At 41.4% G+C, this 17,631-nt stretch overlaps 1 protein-coding gene across 4 annotated transcripts in view; it reads left to right on the top strand.

Annotated features, from left to right (window-relative positions):
• Positions 1-17,189, top strand: part of MASTL (microtubule associated serine/threonine kinase like) — a 34,208-nt gene extending 17,019 nt beyond the window's left edge. The window contains exons 8-12 of one of the 4 annotated variants that reach the window (XM_021943127.2): positions 1,247-2,386; positions 3,705-3,843; positions 11,476-11,589; positions 11,998-12,099; positions 16,726-17,189. In XM_021943127.2, the coding sequence (XP_021798819.1) occupies positions 1,247-2,386; positions 3,705-3,843; positions 11,476-11,589; positions 11,998-12,099; positions 16,726-16,883 (1,653 nt within the window). In that variant the 3' untranslated portion in view covers positions 16,884-17,189. Of the gene's footprint in view, positions 1-1,246; positions 2,387-3,701; positions 3,844-11,475; positions 11,590-11,997; positions 12,100-16,725 lie in introns of all 4 variants that reach the window. The other 3 variants (XM_003903488.5, XM_021943128.2, XM_021943130.2) reach the window with 3 other exon arrangements.
• Positions 17,190-17,631: the final 442 nt, after the last annotated feature.

Below are 17,631 nucleotides of genomic sequence, written 5' to 3'. Positions count from 1 at the left end.
GGCTGAGGCAGGAGAATTGCTTGAACCCGGGAGGCAGAGGTTGCAGTGAGCGGAGATCATGACTCCAGACTGGGCAACAAGAGCAAAACTCCATCTTCAAAAAAAAAAAAAAAATCCTTTTTGCTTGTGACCAAGTGCTCATTATTATTACTAAGTTAATGATAGTTAATAAAGTTTACTATTTATACATCAAAAATAAGCACTATTAGAGTTTACTTAAGACTCACTCTACTTGACTAATCTTGTAAAAATCTTGATCACCAAGCACCAATTTGCAATATTACGTATAAAGCTGAGTACCCACAAGTACCCACAGATAGATAGTTGGAATTCAGAAAAAAACATATCATTATTAATGCATTATCAGTTCATCTTGACAATGGATTTTAATTTCTGCTCTTTGGGGTTTGTAATTATTAATTACCATTAATGTCACTTCATCCTTAACTTGGTTTTTTAATACTTATATGAAGTGATATATAGTTACATTAACAATATTTTAGGTCTATAATTTTTCATTGACTAAATTTCAAGCCCTGTGTATTTTGCAGTTCAAAACAGAATCATCCAGACCAGGTGTGGTAGCTTAGGCCTATAATCCCAGCACTTTGGGAGGCCTAGGCAGGTGGATCACCTGAGGTCAGGAGTTTGAGACTAGCCTGGCCAACATACTGAAACCCCATCTCCATTAAAAAAAAAAAAAAATGCAAAAATTAGCCGGGCGTGGTGGTGTACCCCTGTAATCCCAGCAACTTGAGAGGCTGAGGTGGGAGAATTACTTGAACCCAGGAGGTGGAGGCTGCAGTGAGCTGAGATCGCACCACTGCACTTCAGCCTGGGTGACAGAGCAAGACACTGTTTCAAAAAAAAAACAAACAAAAAAAACCCAGAATCATCCATATACCTATTGCAAAATAGATATGTACATAATGCAGCCTTACCCCCAAGTATGCCTGAATATGTTGCCTGTTAATTTGTCCTGTTTAAGTAACCTGTGATATACTATCAAAATAAGTATTATAGAATAATTTATTTAAATTTTAGACCATTTCATTCAGAATAATGTATATAAGCTTATAATTGTTTATATTGCTTTTTAATTCTCTGTTTATTTTTTCCATTCAAAAGTGGGAACAGGTAGCATAATAGTTTATGGGGTTGTTCATCCTACCTTAGTGGACCATAGTTAAAAGGTCAAAGAATATCAGCTTTATATAACTAAAACAAATATTTTTTTCCCTCTTAGGAAAATGACGAAGCATTGGGCCCAACAATGATGAGCTGGAATACAGTTGAAAAGTTATGCGCAAAATCTCCAAATGCCATTGAGACAAAGGGTTTCAATAAAAAGGATCTTGAGTTAGCTCTTTCTCCCATTCATAACAGCAGTGCCCTTCCCACCACTGGATGCTCTTGTGTAAACCTTGCTAAAAATTGCTTATCTGGGGAAGTTTCTTGGGAAGCAGTAGAACTGGATGTAAATAATATAAATATGGACACTGACACAAGACAGTCAGGTTTCCATAAGTCACATCAGTGGGCGGTGGATTCTGGTGGGATATCTGAAGAGCACCTTGGGAAAAGAAGTTTAAAAAGAAACTTTGATTTGGTTGACTCCAGTCCTTGTAAAAAAATCATACAGAATAAAAAAACTTATGTAGAGTATAAGCATAACGAAATGATAGATTGTTATACAAATCAAAATACAGGCTTAACAGTTGAAGTTCAGGACCTGAAGCTATCAGTGCACAAAAGTCAACAAACTGACTGTGCTAATAAGGAGAACATTGTCAATTCTTTTACTGATAAACAACAAACACCAGAAAAATTACCAATACCAATGATAGCAAAAAACCTTATGTGTGAACTGGATGAAGATTGTGAAAAGAATAGTAAGAGGGACTACTTAGGTTCTAGTTTTCTATGTTCTGATGATGATAGAGCTTCCAAAAATATTTCTATGAACTCTGATTCATCTTTTCCTGGAATTTCTATAATGGAAAGTCCATTAGAAAGTCAGCCTTTAGATCCAGATAGAAGCATGAAAGAATCCTCTTTTGAAGAATCAAATACTGAAGATCCACTTATTGTATCACCAAATTGCCAAGAAAAGACCTCACCAAAAGGTGACGAGAACCCTGCTGTACAAGAGAGTCACCAAAAAATGTTAGCTCCTCCTTTGGAGGTGCTGAAAACGTTAGCCTCTAAAAGAAATGCTGTAGCTTTTCGAAGTTTTAACAGTCATATTAATGCATCCAATAACTCAGAACCATCCAAAATGAACATGACTTCTTTAGATGCAATGGATATTTCGTGTGCCTACAGTGGTTCATATCCCATGGCTGTAACCCCTACTCAAAAAAGAAGATCCTGTATGCCATATCAGGTATATTTATAACTTTCTAACACTTTGTTTTTTGGATTTTAGAAAAACTATGAAGACAGACATTTGCCTCTAAGCTAGACTATGCGGTATTAATCACATAGTTTTGTTCTTATTGAGAATCTATGGGCTGTTGTAAGTTTTTACCCAGAAAGGTAAAGCTGGTAGAAATCATGTTTATTATTTTTAGTTGTAATGCCTCCTTCCATTTGTGTAGTTTTATGTACTTTTCTAAGAAAGTACAATCACATATTTTCACTTGATCCCTACAGTACTATAAGATGCAGAATTACTATTATTATTATCATTTTTGAGACAGAGTCTCGTTCTTTTGCCCAGGCTGGAGTGCAGTAGTGTGATCTTGGCTCATTGCAGACTTCACTCCCCAGGTTCAAGCGATTCTCCTGCCTCAGCCTAATCCCGAGTAGCTGGAATTACAGGGGCCTACCACCACACCTGGCTAATTTTTGTATTTATAATAGAGACGGCATTTCACCATGTTGCCCAGGCTGATCTCAAACTCCTGACCTCAAGCAATCCGCCCACCTCGGCCTCCTAAAGTGCTGGGATTACATGTGTTAGCCACTGCACCCGGCCAGAGATACAAAATTAAAGTCCACTCTACCTTACTGCCTTCCAAGGACATATTTAGATGATCTCTTTTCTTAACAGAATAAAAGTTGAAAAATATACGTTTCTTTTTTTTTTTTGTGAGACGGAGTCTCGCTCTGTCGCCCAGGCTGGAGTGCAGTGGCATGATCTCGGCTCACTGCAACCTCTGCCCCTCCAGGTTTAAGCAGTTGTCTGCCTCAGCCTTCTAAGTAGCTGGGATTACAGGTGCCCGCCACAATGCTCAGCTAATTTTTTGTATTTTTAGTAGAGACAGGGTTTCAGCATCTTGGCCAGGCTGGTCTTGAACTCCTGACCTCATGATCCACCTGCCTCAACCTCCCAAAGTGCTGGAATTACAGGCGTGAGCCACCACGCCCGGACTCAGTGGCTCTTAAGCTTGTATTATCCATGCTATCAGTCTTGCATATTTTTTCACTGAACATTTTTCTTGCTGACTTTTTTATTGTTTCTTATCCAGATCTTATTGGAATAATCAATATTATCTAAGCTTTTGAACTTCACTAGATAAAAGGACATTTTAATAATTATAACTAATGCATTCATTTTCAAAACATCAAAAATTTGACTACATCTTTTATGCTTAGTAGCCTATAAGCTAGTTATTTGGCTTGTGTGTTTCACCGTTTCCTATTCAGTGTAAAAGGAATTAAGATATTTGTTATCTCTTAAACACTTTTTGAATTAGCAGACCCCAAATCAGATCAAGTCGGGAACTCCGTACCGAACTCCGAAGAGTGTGAGAAGAGGGGCAGCCCCCGTTGACGATGGGCGAATTCTAGGAACCCCAGACTACCTTGCACCTGAGCTGTTACTAGGCAGGGCCCATGGTAAGGCTTGCATGTCTTGAGTTTTTGAAGTGTTATCTGTCACTACATTATCTTTCAAGGTTAAATTTTTAAAAATTTCTTCAGTACTTACATTACCTAAGGTAAAAGAAAATGAGCTCATCCAGTACTCTCATATTTATATGGCATTTATCATAGGAAAATAAAATAGCAGTAGCCATGGCTATCCCACTCTCTGAATGTAAAAGACCAGACGCTAGAGTACATGCAGTCATTTGTCCTTTGCCTTCTGGTTCAGTCTCAATGTTCCAGAAAAGCCACACCTGCCACCCTTGATATTATCTTACCTCTTTTTTTTTGTTTTTTTGTTTGTTTTTTTTTTATTTTTGAGACAGAGTTTCTCTTTTGTCACCCAGGCTGGAGTGCAATGGCGCGATCTCGGCTCACTGCAATCTCTGCCTCCCAAGTTCAGGTGATTCTCTGTCCTCAGCCTCCTGAGTAGGTGGGATTATAGTCGTCCACCACCATGCCCGGCTAATTTTTGTATTTTTAGTAGAGACAGTTTCGCCATGTTGGCCAGACTAATCTTGAACTCCTGACCTCAGGTGATCCGCCTGCCTTGGCCTCCCAAAGTGCTGGGATTACAGGCATGAGCCACCACACCCTGCCTGTCTTACCTCTTAATGTTTCTTCAGGTTGGATGGAGTTTGGGCTCGGTACTACAATGTTGGGTCTAAATTTCTGTTCTAAATAGGCTTCTGCAGAAGCCTATTCCTGTTTAGAACTTATTCTCACTTATATCCTTACCAGAAGAGTCAAACCAGAAATGAACCATCATCCTTCAAAACAGAACATAAGAATAAAAAGATAGGGCCGGGCACGGTGGCTCACACCTGTAATCCTAGCACATTGGGAGTCTGAGGCGGGTGGATCCCTTGAGGCCAGGAGTTCAAGACCAAGCTGGCCAACATGGTGAAACCTCATCTCTACTAAAAACACAACAACTAGCTGGGCATGGTGGTGCATGCCTGTAATCCCAGCTATTTGGGAGGCTGAGGCATAAGAATTGCTTGAACCTGGGAGGCCAACGTTGCAGTGAGCCAAGATCGCGCCACTACACTCCAGCCCGGGCAACAAAGCAAGACTCTGTCTCAAATTAAAAAAAAAAAGAATAAAAAGATGACATTTTCACCTATATTCTTTTCTTTTCTTTCTCTCTTTGAAAATGATTCCCTTCTTACATTCTGAAATGAACTGTATTCATTTTCCTAGGGACGCTGTAGCACAAACTGGGTGTCTCAAACCAATAAAACTTCACTGTTTCACAGTTCTAGAAGCTAGAGGTCCAAAATCAGGTGTCCACAGGGCTATTCTCCCCCTGAAACCTGTAGGGAAATCCTTCTTTGCCTCTTCCTGGCTTCTGGTGGTTCACTGGCAATCCTCACTGGTGTTCCTTGACTTGAAGATGCCTCATTGCAGTTCTCCCTCTTTCTGTGATGGTGTTCTCCCTGTGTCTCTATCATCACAGGGCTGGCTTCTTAGAAGGACGCCAGTCATTAGGAGCCCATCTTACTCCAGTATGACCTCATCTTAACCTAGTTAATCATATTTGCAAAAACCCATTTCCAAATAAGGTCATTCTTAGGTACTGGGGGTTAGGACTTCAACATACCTTTTTTGGGAGGGACACAGTTCAGCCCATTACATGAAACCCTTCTACATGTTGATGTTACTTAATTCCCTTTTCTTTGAGCTCTTTTCATGATCATCTGTTTCATCCTCCCCACCCCACCTCTCACACCCTTTCTTCTGTTTTTATTTCCTTGCTGACTTTTATCCTCAGCCTGAAAATAAGTTTCCACTCTTCTCTTCCCCTCATTGCCTAACTTCTCAAAGGTTTCCTCTTTCTTTGATTATTTTGCTCTGGCAATTTGATCATCATCTCACTATTTAACTGAAAATTATTTTATTTATTATTTATTTATTTAGAGATGGAGTTTAGCTCTTGTTGCCCACGCTGGAGTGCAGTGGCACAATCTCAGCTCACCGCAACCTCCGTCTCCCAGGTTCAAATGATTCTCCTGCCTCAGCCTCCCAAGTAGCTGGGATTAATAGGCATGCGCCACCACCATGCCCGGCTAATTTTGTATTTTTAGTAGAGATGGGGTTTCTCCATGTTGGTCAGGCTGGTCTTGAACTCCTGACATCAGGTGATCCGCCTGCCTCAGCCTTCCAAAGTGCTGGGATTACAGGCGTGAGCCACCGTGCCCTGCCTAACTGAAACTTCTTGATGGGCACCAGCGATTTCCTTATTGTCAAATCCAGTCGTCTCTTCTCATTCCCCTGACCTCTGTTCCTGCTCTTCAGTTCCTTCCTTACCTCTTGTAAATTTAGTTCGAGATTCTGCCCTTACGCTTTTTGCCCTACACGTGCTCCCTGTTCATCTCATCACTCCCATGACTTCAATTGTCACCTCCATGTTGATGATTCCCAAATCTCTGTCTCTAATCCTGACCTTCTTTAGGCAGCAGACACACAGCCAATCTGGCTATTCAGTATTCTACTGGTCTTTCAAATGTTGGATATCAAAAGTGGACTTGTGGGGCCTGGTGCTGTGGCACATGGCTGTAATCCCAGCACTTTGGGAGGCCAAGGTGGGTGGATCACTTCAGGTCAGGAGTTCAAGACCAGCCTGGCCAACATGGTAAAACCCCGTCTCTACTGAAAATACAAAAATTAGCCAGGCATGGTGGTGTGCGTCTGTAATCCCAGCTACTCAGGAGGCTGAGACAGGAAAATCGCTTGAACCTGGGAGGCGGAGGTTGCAGTGAGCCAAGACCATGCCACTGCACTCCAGACTGGGTGACAGAGCAAGACTCCATCTCAAAAAAAAGAAAGAAAAAGAAAAAACTGGGCTTATTATCCAGCTAGCTACCTCAGTTTCATCAGCTTCATGGTGACACAATCTTTGTTCCTACATTCCAGCATTTAAATCCAGCCAATTAGATCTCTGCAGTGTTTCACCTCTCATTTTCTTCTCTGCCACTGTTCTCTTTAAAAACTCATCTTTCTCTTTTATTATTTTAGTGCCCTTCTATCTGGTCTCTTCAACTTCATTATTATCAATAATCATTGCCACCAGATTTTTCTTCCCAAACCATCACATGGCTCATTCTATTTCCCTTCTCAGAAAACTACAGTGGCTGCCTCTTAGCTGCTAAGTAAAATCCAAATTGATCATGGCATTTGAGGTTATAGCTCTCATACCAGCCTTGTCTCTCAAAGAGTCTCTTTATATGCCTTATGTTCCCATTCCATTTCTTAAATACATTTAATTTTCAGGTCTTCCTTATTTTGCTTGTGTATTTAACCTTATTTGAGCAAAGCCAGTTTCCTAATATCTTCCAGTCAAATTCTTCTCATTTCATCATTTCAAATGTTACCTCTTCCATAAAGCATCCCTTGATCAACTACTGGGAATTATTCACTTCTGTTACCCTATTAGAAACTGTTTAAATATGACATTCTTCCTGTGTTGTAATTGTTAATTTATCTCCACTACAAAAGCTTAAGAAAACTTATTGAGGAGACTGTGAGTTTTCTTTCTTTCCTTTTTTTTTTTTTTTGAGACAGAGTCTTACTTTGTCGCCCAGGCTAGAGTGCAGTGGCGCAGTCTCGGCTCACTGCAACTTCCGCCTCCTGGGTTCAAGCAATTGTCTGCCTCAGCCTCCCAAGTAGCTTACAGGCACCCGCCCCAATGCTTGGCTAATTTTTATATTTTTAGTAGAGACAGGGTTTCACCATCATGGCCAGGCTGGTCTTGAACTCCTTACCTCGTGATCCACCCAAAGTACTCAGCCTCCCAAAGTGCTGGGATTACAGGCATGAGCCACTGCACCCAGCCAAGAGTGTGAGTTTTCTGCCGTCTGCATAGCACTCCTGAATTCCTTGGAAGCACTCAGTAACTCATATTACTAATCTCTATAATATTGGAAATAGCCACATTTAATGTTCCTCTTTCTCTCTTAGCCAAAGCAAATAAATTCCTGTGAGCACTGATTTTTATATAGTGCCTCTTTTGCTCTGTCACAGATTTGCTAGCCCATTTTCTGTATTATAATTTGCATTATCTCTAAGGACAGAGTGTGAAAGTAAGCTTCAAACACAAAGATGTATTTTATAGCATCTTGCCACTGTTTTAGTGAGACATCTAGCTCCCTCAGCTAAACAACATGCTGACAACATGCTGAGACCCAACCATGACCTTCCTGATGCCCCTCCATCTTTCCTCTCAGCAGAGATGAGCCAGGGACTCTGTCCTGAGTTTTCCATAACTTTATGTGCAGCTTTTTTCAGCTTAGTGTGTTAAAATTATCTGTATTGTCTCTCCCAGAGTAGGCTGGTTTCTCTTTGGGAAAAGAGATTTTCCTTAATCCTCTTTGTATCTTTTATATCTGGCACAATACCTGGTGCCCAGTTCAGTGAATGAAGAGGGAAGGGACTCTAATAATTTTAATGCAATGTACCTAACTACTGTTTTCTTACATGCAGGATTTCTGACTTCCGGTGAGTGAGCTTCTCTATAAAGTAATGCGGCAAAGCACATTAAACTGAACAGTCAAAGTATAACTAGATCACATTGCATAAAAAATTATTTTTCCTTTTAGCTCACTTGTGAAATACAAAAATGAACTGTCTTCTGTCTTCTCAGCAGCAAGACATCCAGAGAGGTGGTTCTTCTCTGTGAAAAGAAATGTAGGCCTGACGCATTTTTCATTAACTTCTAAAGGTAGCACAGAGTGAAGATAAAGTCTTTTTTATTACAACAGAAGAAATAGTATTGATACAAATATTAAAAATGGCTGGCACTGTGGCTCACACCTATAATGCCAACACTTTGGGAGGCTGAGTCAGGCAGGTCACCTGAGGTTAGGAGTTCGAGCAGCTTGCCCAACATGGCGAAACCTTGTCTCCACTTAAAAAAAGACAAAAATTAGCTGGATGTGGTGGCTCATGCCTGTAATCCTAGCTACTCAAGAGGCTGAGGCAGGAGAATCACTTGCACCCGGGTGGCGGAGGTTGCAGTGAGCTGAGACTGCACCACTGCACTCCAGCCTGGGTGACAGAGCGAGACTCCATCTCAAAAAAAAAAAAATTAACAATTACAGAAGGGCTCTAATTTTCCAAATCTTTTATTATCATTAGAAAATAAAAAAGTGTAACAATATCAACATATCCTATAAACTAAAGGAGTGAGTTTTGAATTAGAAAGCCAGCAATGTAAAACAAGTCTGTTCTTTTTCTGTGGCTAATGACGTATAATTGCAAAGTTTTATTCCACTATGTGATCTTCTTAGACTTTGACTTAAGTATATGGGTATGTGTGGCATATCCATGCAGAAATCATGTATTTTTTTTTTTTTAACACAAGTATATTTTAGCTGAGCTGGTAAAAGGGGCCTAATTTCTAACCTAATAAGTAAAATAAGTAAATTTTTTTTCTAATTCCCCCTACTTTTCTGTTATTTGGTTACATTATCTAATCCGTTGGGATAATTCTTTCTCAGCGCTGCTTGAAAGGCCTACTAACTGAGGTGGTTTGTATGTTTTTATAGTATTATAGAAATAGAAGCCTATAGAATATTTGCATTTTGTGTTCCTTTAATGGAAGATGGGATTTTATGGCTTGCAGGTAAAATGGCACTCTAAATGCATGCAGCTATTTTTCCTAAGATCAGATTCCACAATGCTTTCCTAGTTGTCTTCAAATGGAATGGTGGCAGTTTTTTAACCACAATAAAGAATTTTGTGAAGTTGTCTTTAAAGAATAACTTTCAGGCAAATTTAGCACTAGACTAGGATCCCTATTCTTAATTTATATTGAAGTTATCCATTTTTGAACTAAAATTAACCTTTTCTTAGAAAACACTTTATTCATAGAACTGAAGTATAAACCAGTTTATGGTTTATAAGATCATATTTTAAATTACTGTTAAAAACATCTTTGTGGCCGGGTGCAGTGGCTCACGCCTATAATCCCAGCACTTTGGGAGGCTGAGGCAGGCAGATCATGAGGTCAGGAGATTGAGACCATCCTGGCTAACATGGTGAAACCCCGTCTCTACTAAAAATACAGAAAAAAATTAGCCGGGTGTGGCGGTGGGCGCCTGTAGTCCCAGCGACTCGGGAGGCTGAGGCAGGAGAATGGCGTGAACCCAGGAGGCAGAACTTGCAGTGAGCTGAGATCGCACCACTGCACTGCAGCCTGGGCGACAGAGTGAGACTCCTTCTCAAAAAACAAACAACAACAAAAAATTTTGTATGTAAATGTTGCGTCCGATGAATATTTTATTTAGAAATCAATTTTACCTATTTCTTAAGACATCTCCTACTTACATCTTGAAACCATAGTTTAAGTGAATACTCTTTGCTAAACTAATTTGTCCCTCTGTGTTCCTAAAAGGAATAAAGCCCCATTAAACTACTCTGTAAGTAAGGCCTTCCCTAGTTACCAGGCTTTCCTTCAATTACTATAAATGTTGCTGCCTTATCTCATACCTTGTGCAGGATACAGAATAATCATGTAAATGTTTGATATGAAATTGAGTAGTAGTCTGCCTATTTTAGAGAATAATTTTAGGATTTAGGATACATAACATATCCAGAATGTCAGAAATTATTAATAAATGAAAAAAATGGCTTTATCTTTTCTTTAATCAGCTGTGGTAATTGGTAATCTAAACTTCTTGGAAAATAAAGAGGAAAGCAGTTATCACATTGCCCAAGTGAAAACAATGTGGGTTTTTGCACTTTTAATAATGCCAACATGTACACATATTAATGTTGCAGATAGTGACTATCTGGGGCTGACGGTGTGGGCAATAAAGGAATTGACCAAGACAGTCGTAGGTAAAGAAAGGCAAATTTATTAGAGGAAGTAGGAAAACACATTGTAAGGATGCAACGAGCAAGTCACCGAGAGGGGAGCTGATTACAAGGAGACAAAGGCTTGCTAGAGATGTTATAGGATGGTGCTTGTGCTAGAGAAGGCTGTGTGCTATACTGATAATGCCAAGGTTGCAGTAAGCTAACTCACATTTTTCTTTTCTTTTTTTTTTTTTTTTTTTTTTTTTGAGACAGTCTTACTCTGTCGCCCAGGCTGGAGTGCAGTGGCGTGGCGTGATCGAGGCTCATTGCAACCTCTGCCTCCCAGGTTCAGGCAATTCTCTTGCCTCAGTCTCCTTAGTAGCTGGGATTACAGGCATGTGCCACCACACCTGGCTAATTTTTCTATTTTTACTACACACAGCCACCATGTTGGCTGGGCTGGTCTTGGATTCCTGACCTCAGGTGATCCACCCTCCCCGGCCACCCAAAGTGCTGGGATTACAGGCATGAGCCACCGCACCCAGCTCTACCTTGCATTTTTCTGTCAGTCAAGGGTCTGGTGACAGCTGGACACAGGACAATTGTGAGTTATTTGTATAGAAGGGCTGTACATCTTGGACCATGAAGAAAGGCAGACTTGCAACTTACTGGCTTTTTCTTTTTGCTTCCTCCAGTCCCACCAGCCTAACTCCTTTTCCCTAATTAGGACTCCACAATTAATATTTCTGTTCATCATATATTTGTAGAGAATGCTTGCCACTTTAGCTGTTTCCTCTTCAATTACAGGTCCTGCGGTAGACTGGTGGGCACTTGGAGTTTGCTTGTTTGAATTTCTAACAGGAATTCCCCCTTTCAATGATGAAACACCGCAACAAGTATTTCAGAATATTCTGAAAAGAGGTGATTCTTTTTCTCCTATTAAGATAGTCATTTACTGGCTGGGCATAGTGGCTTATGCCTGTAATCCCAGCACTTTGGGAGGCCAAGGCGGGTGGATCTCCTGAGGTCAGGAGTTCAAGACAAGCCTGGCCAACATGGTAAAACCCCATCTCTACTAAAAAAATACAGAAAATTAGCTGAGCGTGTTGGCGGGCACCTGTAATCCCAGCTACTCGGAAGGCTGAAGCAGGAGAATCACTTGAACCTGGGAGGTGGAGGTTGCAGTAAGCTGAGATCGCGCTATTGCACTCCAGCCTGGGTGACAAGAGTGAAATTCCATCTCAAGAAAAAAAAAAGTAGTTATTTATCTCTGGGTATTATTATCTTGAGCAGTGATTAACCAGTTTATTTGTATCTGTGTGATTTTAGATATCCCTTGGCCAGAAGGTGAAGAAAAGTTATCTGATAACGCTCGAAGTGCAGTAGAAATACTTTTAACCATTGATGATACAAAGAGAGCTGGAATGAAAGGTACAGTTTTGTGTTAATACACTGTTTTACCATTGATTTGTTCCAGATGGTGAATATTTATAAAAATAGCAAGTTCCGGCTGGGCGCGGTGGCTCACACCTGTAATTCCAGCACTTTGGGAGGCTGAGGCAGGCAGATCACGAGGTCAGGAGATCGAGACCATCCTGGCTAACATGGGGAAACCCCGTTTCTACTAAAAATACAAAACATTAGCCGGGCGTGGTGGCGGGTGCTTGTAGTCCCAGTTACTCTGGAGGCTGAGGCAGGAGAATGGTGTGGACCCGGGAGGCGGAGCTTGCAATGAGCCAAGATTGCACCACTGCACTCCAGCCCGGGCAACGGAGCAAGACTCCGTCTCGAAAAAAAAAAACAAAAACAAAAATTAGGCCAGGCGTGGTGGCGTGCACCTGTAGTCCCAGCTACTCGGGAGGCTGAGGCAGGAGAATCACTTCAACCCAGGAGGCAGACATTGCAGTGAGCAGAAATCATGCCACTGTACTCCAGCCTGGGCGACACAGTGAGACTCTGTCTCAAAAAAAAAAAAAAAAAAATCAAGTTCCAGTATAATACTACAGATAATCTGACTGCTAAATTGGTACAAAGATAATTCAATTTATTTCTGCCCTCTAGGTATGCATTGATATGGTCCTTATTCTACATGAAAATTCAATGTGTCACATGGTAGAAGAGGCAAAAAAAAAAAATTTAGTGTGGTCAAATAGCAATACTGTATTCATGCATTAAATTTTAGTAATCGGTGGGTGTAGTGGCTCATGACTATAGTCCTAGCACTTTGGGAGGCTGCAGCTGGCAATCGTTTGAGCTCAGGAGTTTGTGACCAGCCTGGGCAACATGGTGAAACTCTGTCTCTACAAAAAAATACAAAAAATAGCCAAGCAAGGCAGTGCGCACCTATAGTTCCAGGTACTTGGGGGCTTAGGCAGGAAGACTGCTTGAGCCCAGGAAGTCAAGGCTACAGTGAGCCATGTTCATGCCACTGCATTCCAGCCTGGGAAACAAAGTGAGACTGTCTCAAAAAAAAATTATTAATCTCAAGTATCTAAAACAATCTTACCTCTTTTTTTTTTTTTTTTTTTAAACATACATTATTATTGCTATTTATTTATTGAGAGACAGGGTCTCAGTATGTTGCTCAGGCTGGTCTTGAACTCCTGGGCTCAAAGGATCCTCCTACCTCAGCCTCCCAAAATGCTGGAATTACAGGTGTGAGCCACCCATGCCTGTCCTAAAACAATCTTGTTAGTGTCTTGGGTTTTTCAAAGCCTGATAAAGTTAAGGAAGTACAGGAAATCTTTTTTTATGAAAACCTCTGTTCTGTAATTTTTTAAAACAAATTTATTTTCCCTAATCTTGCTAGAGGGATGTTCTGTAATTTCTTATTGCTTCATTTTTTATACTATTATTTTTTGATAAATGTACTGGATCCCAGGTTGGCTCATGACAAACTTGGTATATTATAAACCACTCAATAGTTTTCTCAATGCAGGAGTATCTTAAACCCTAATTTGGAAACTAGTAAATCTCATTAGCAGCTGCCTTAAAATGCTTTTGTTGTTGTTGAGACGGAGTCTTGCTCTGTCGCCAGGCTGGAGTGAAGTGGCGCGATCTCGGCTCACTGCAACCTCCGCCTCCCAGGTTCAAGCGATTCTCCTGCCTCAGCCTCCCAAGTAGCTGGGACTACAGGCATGTGCCACCACGCCCAGCTAATTTTTGTATTTTTTAGTAGAGACGGGGTTTCACCAAGTTGGCCAGGATGGTCTCGATCTCTCCTGGAATGTGATCCTCCTGCCTTGGCCTCCCAAAGTGCTGGGATTTTAAAATCCTTTTTCTAATGAGGTATGGTAATATAGAGAAAAGCATTATGTCCCAAAATGCATTTCTATGTCAAGTAGGATTTATTCAGGAAAATGAGCTTCAGAAATATGTCATTTGCATCAGCTTCTAGGTATTCCTGTAATAAGATCAATAGTTGGTTTTTTTTTTGGTTTTGGGGTTTTTTTGAGACAGGTTCTGGGTCTGTCGCCCAGGCTGGAATGCAGTGGCACAATCTTAGCTCACTGCAACCTTCTGGGCTCAAGCAATTCTTCCACTTCAGCCTCCCAAGTAGCTGGTACTACAAGTGCACACCACCACACCCAGCTAATTTTTGTATTTTTAGTAGAGGTGGCGTTTCCCCGTGTTGCCCAGGCTGGTCTCAAACTCCTGGGCTCAAGCCATCCACCCACCTTGGCCTCCCTAAGTACTGGGATTACAGGCATGAGCCACCACGCCTGGCCCAGTTTGTTTACTCACTGATTTAACCAATCCTATAGAGTGCCTTCTAGGAGCCAGGTGATACTGCTTCAGGCCCTGGGAATACCCTAAGGATGATCTAGACTCAGACTCCTGTCCTTGTGGAACTTACATTCTGGTGGAAAGAGAGACAGTGAATAGTTACAGATACAACATAATGTCATGTAGTGGTAAATACTAGGAAGAAAAATAAAGCAGGGTGAGAGGACATGAAGTGATGGCACGAGACTTCTTTTTAGACAGTGTGGTCAGGAAGACCTGTGAAGAGAGGCATTTGAGCAGAAACCTGTGTAAAGCAAGGGAGCAGACATTTGGAAACTCAGCTCTACCTTTTTCAAGGCACTTCAGATTTAGATTATGCTACTTAAAACACATAAACACGCACATTTCAACTTCCGATGCTGTACATTGGATTTGGACATATTGAGTCCTTGTAGTGTTATTTCAGAATAGATATGAGTGTCCAAAGGCAACATATTGGTCAGATTGCTATTATAAAAAACACTATCACTCATAAGAAAGATTTTTTTTATTTTTTATTTTTTTTGAGATGGAATCTTGTTCTGTTGCCAAGGCTGGAGTGCAGTGGCATGATCTCAGATCACTGCAGCCTCTGCCTCCCAGGTTCAAGTGATTCTCCCGCCTCAGCCTCCCAAGTGGCTGGGACTGCAGGTGTGCCCCACCACACCTGGCTAATTTTTGTATTTTTAGTAGAGATGGGGTTTCACCATGTTGGCCAGGCTGGTCTCGAACTCCTGACCTCAAGTGATCTGCCCACCTCAGCCTCCCAAAGTGCTGGGATTACAGGCATGAGCCACCACGCCTGGCCCAGAAGAGCATACTTTTATTTTACTAGGTAGAAGGAAATAGGAAAAATGACAGGTAATGAAATGGCAGTAAAGAGGTGAGGAAGGCTTTGAAATCTTGTAAGCAGAGCAGCTCTGTGATACAGAGCTTCCAATGTAGCCATATGCTAGAAGTCAGTATGTTGTAGAGATGCAAGTCAGTGAAATCAAGGAAGTCAAAGAACCATGAAGAGAACGTGTCAGAAGTGTCATCAGTGTATATCTTGAAATCACCATGAGGGATAAGGACGGAGTGCAGGGAAGAAAGGGAGAGGAGGGTGAGCTTCATGCTAAAGCTGTCTAGGGCAATAGATATTGCTAAGGAATGTGGTGACAGAAAGTGGTGGCAAGGTTTTAGAGTAAGAAATGGAGCATTCATCATGGAAGATCAATGACGTGGAAGGTTTATCAAGGAGCAGAAAGTAGGCCATGCTCTCTTCCCTTGAGTCAGGGATTCTGTAAGAAGATGCAAGGTGGGTGCGGTGGCTCACACCTATAATCCCAGCACTTTGGGAGGCTGAGGCGGGTGGATCCCTTGAGGTCAGGAGTTCGAGACCAGCCTGGCCAACATGGTAAAACCCCATCTCTACTAAAAATACAAAAATTAGCCAGGCGTGGTGGTTCACATCTGTAATCCCAACTACTCAGGAGGATGAGGTGGGAGAATCACTTGAACCCGGGAGGCAGAGTTTGCAGTGAGCCGAGATTGTGCCACTACACTCCAGCCTAGGTGACAGACAAAAAAAATTAGCCAGGCATGGGGCCACTTACCTGTAGTCCCAGCTACTTGGGAGGCTGAGGCAGGAGAATCACTGAACCTGGGAGATGGAGGTTGCAGCGAGCCAAGATTGCACCACTACACTCCGGATTGGGCAACGAAGAGAAACTCCATTTCAAAAAAAAAAAAAAAAAAAAAAAGATGTGAGGGCCGGGCTTTGGAAGGCCATAGTGGGGAGATCACCTGAGGTCAGGAGTTCGAGACCAACCTGGCCAACATGGCAAAACCCCATCTCTACTAAAAATACAAAATTAGCCTGGCATGGTGGTGTGCACCTGTAATCCTAGCTACTCGGGAGGCTGGGGCAAGAGAATCGCTTGAACCCGGGAGGCGGAGGTTACAGTGAGCAGATTGCGCCACTGCACTTCAGCCTGGGCGACAGAGCAAGACTCTGTCTCAAAAAAAAAAAAAAGATGTGAGAAAGATAGGCTTCTAAGTTAAGGCAAATCATTCATTCTGTCATTAAACAAATACAAACCAGGGACCTGTCATATGCCAAGTGGTATTCAAAGTGGCCCATGTAGACCTTTGTGAAGTATGTGGCCTAACAGATGTTAAACAAACATCTGTGAAACTGGCATAATAAAGTAAGGTAAGTTATATGTGAGACATTCTCTTTTTATAATTCTTGTAAAGCAGTACTTACTTAGGTAATGAGACCATACTGTTTTGTTTTATATTTTTCCTAAGAACTAAAACGTCATCCTCTCTTCAGTGATGTGGACTGGGAAAATTTGCAGCATCAAACTATGCCTTTCATCCCCCAGCCAGATGACGAAACAGATACCTCCTATTTTGAAGCCAGGAATACTGCTCAGCACCTGACCGTATCTGGATTTAGTCTGTAGCACAAACATTTTCCTTTTAGTCTAGCCTTGTGTTATAGAATAAGCTTGCATAATTATATACTTCTTAATACTAGATTGATCTAAGGGGGAAAGATCATTATTTAACCTAATTCAGTGCGCTTTTAATGTACGTTACAGCTTTCACAGAGTTAACGTAATGAAAGGCATATAGTCAGTAATTTATCTTAATCTCAAAACTGTATATAAATCTTCAAAGCTTTTTTCATCTATTTATTTTGTTTATTGCACTTTATGAAAACTGAAGCATCAATAAAATTAGAAGACACTATCGAGAGTGAGCCACTAGCTTGATTTTCTTTCTCCTCTGATTTCAGTTCACTGTTCAGTTTAGTATTAAAATAACAAAATAGTCATACAGTTTCATTTGATTGTAATTTACTTGCATATTACCTTCAAAAGCTGTGTTCTTGAGGGCAATCATTTAAGCCATACTTGTGACCTCAGAAATGCAGCTGGAAGGCCGGGCGCAGTGGCTCATGCATGTAATCCCAGCACTATGGGAGGCCGAGGCGGGCTGATCTTGAGGTCAGGAGTTCGAGACCATCCTGGCCAACATAATGAAACCCTGTCTCTACTAAAAATACAAAAATTAGCCAGGCATGGTGGCAGACGCCTGTAGTCCCAGCTACTCTAGAGGCTGAGGCAGGATACTTGCTTGAACCCAGGAGGCGGAGGTTGTGGTGAGCCAAAACCGCACCACTGCACTCCAACAGAATGACTCCGTCTC

This window comes from Papio anubis, chromosome 11 (genome assembly GCF_008728515.1).
Source record: "Papio anubis isolate 15944 chromosome 11, Panubis1.0, whole genome shotgun sequence".
Taxonomy (NCBI): Eukaryota; Metazoa; Chordata; class Mammalia; order Primates; family Cercopithecidae; genus Papio; species Papio anubis.
The sequence above is the reverse complement of the archived record's forward strand: the minus strand, read 5'-3'. Positions and strand labels throughout refer to the sequence as shown.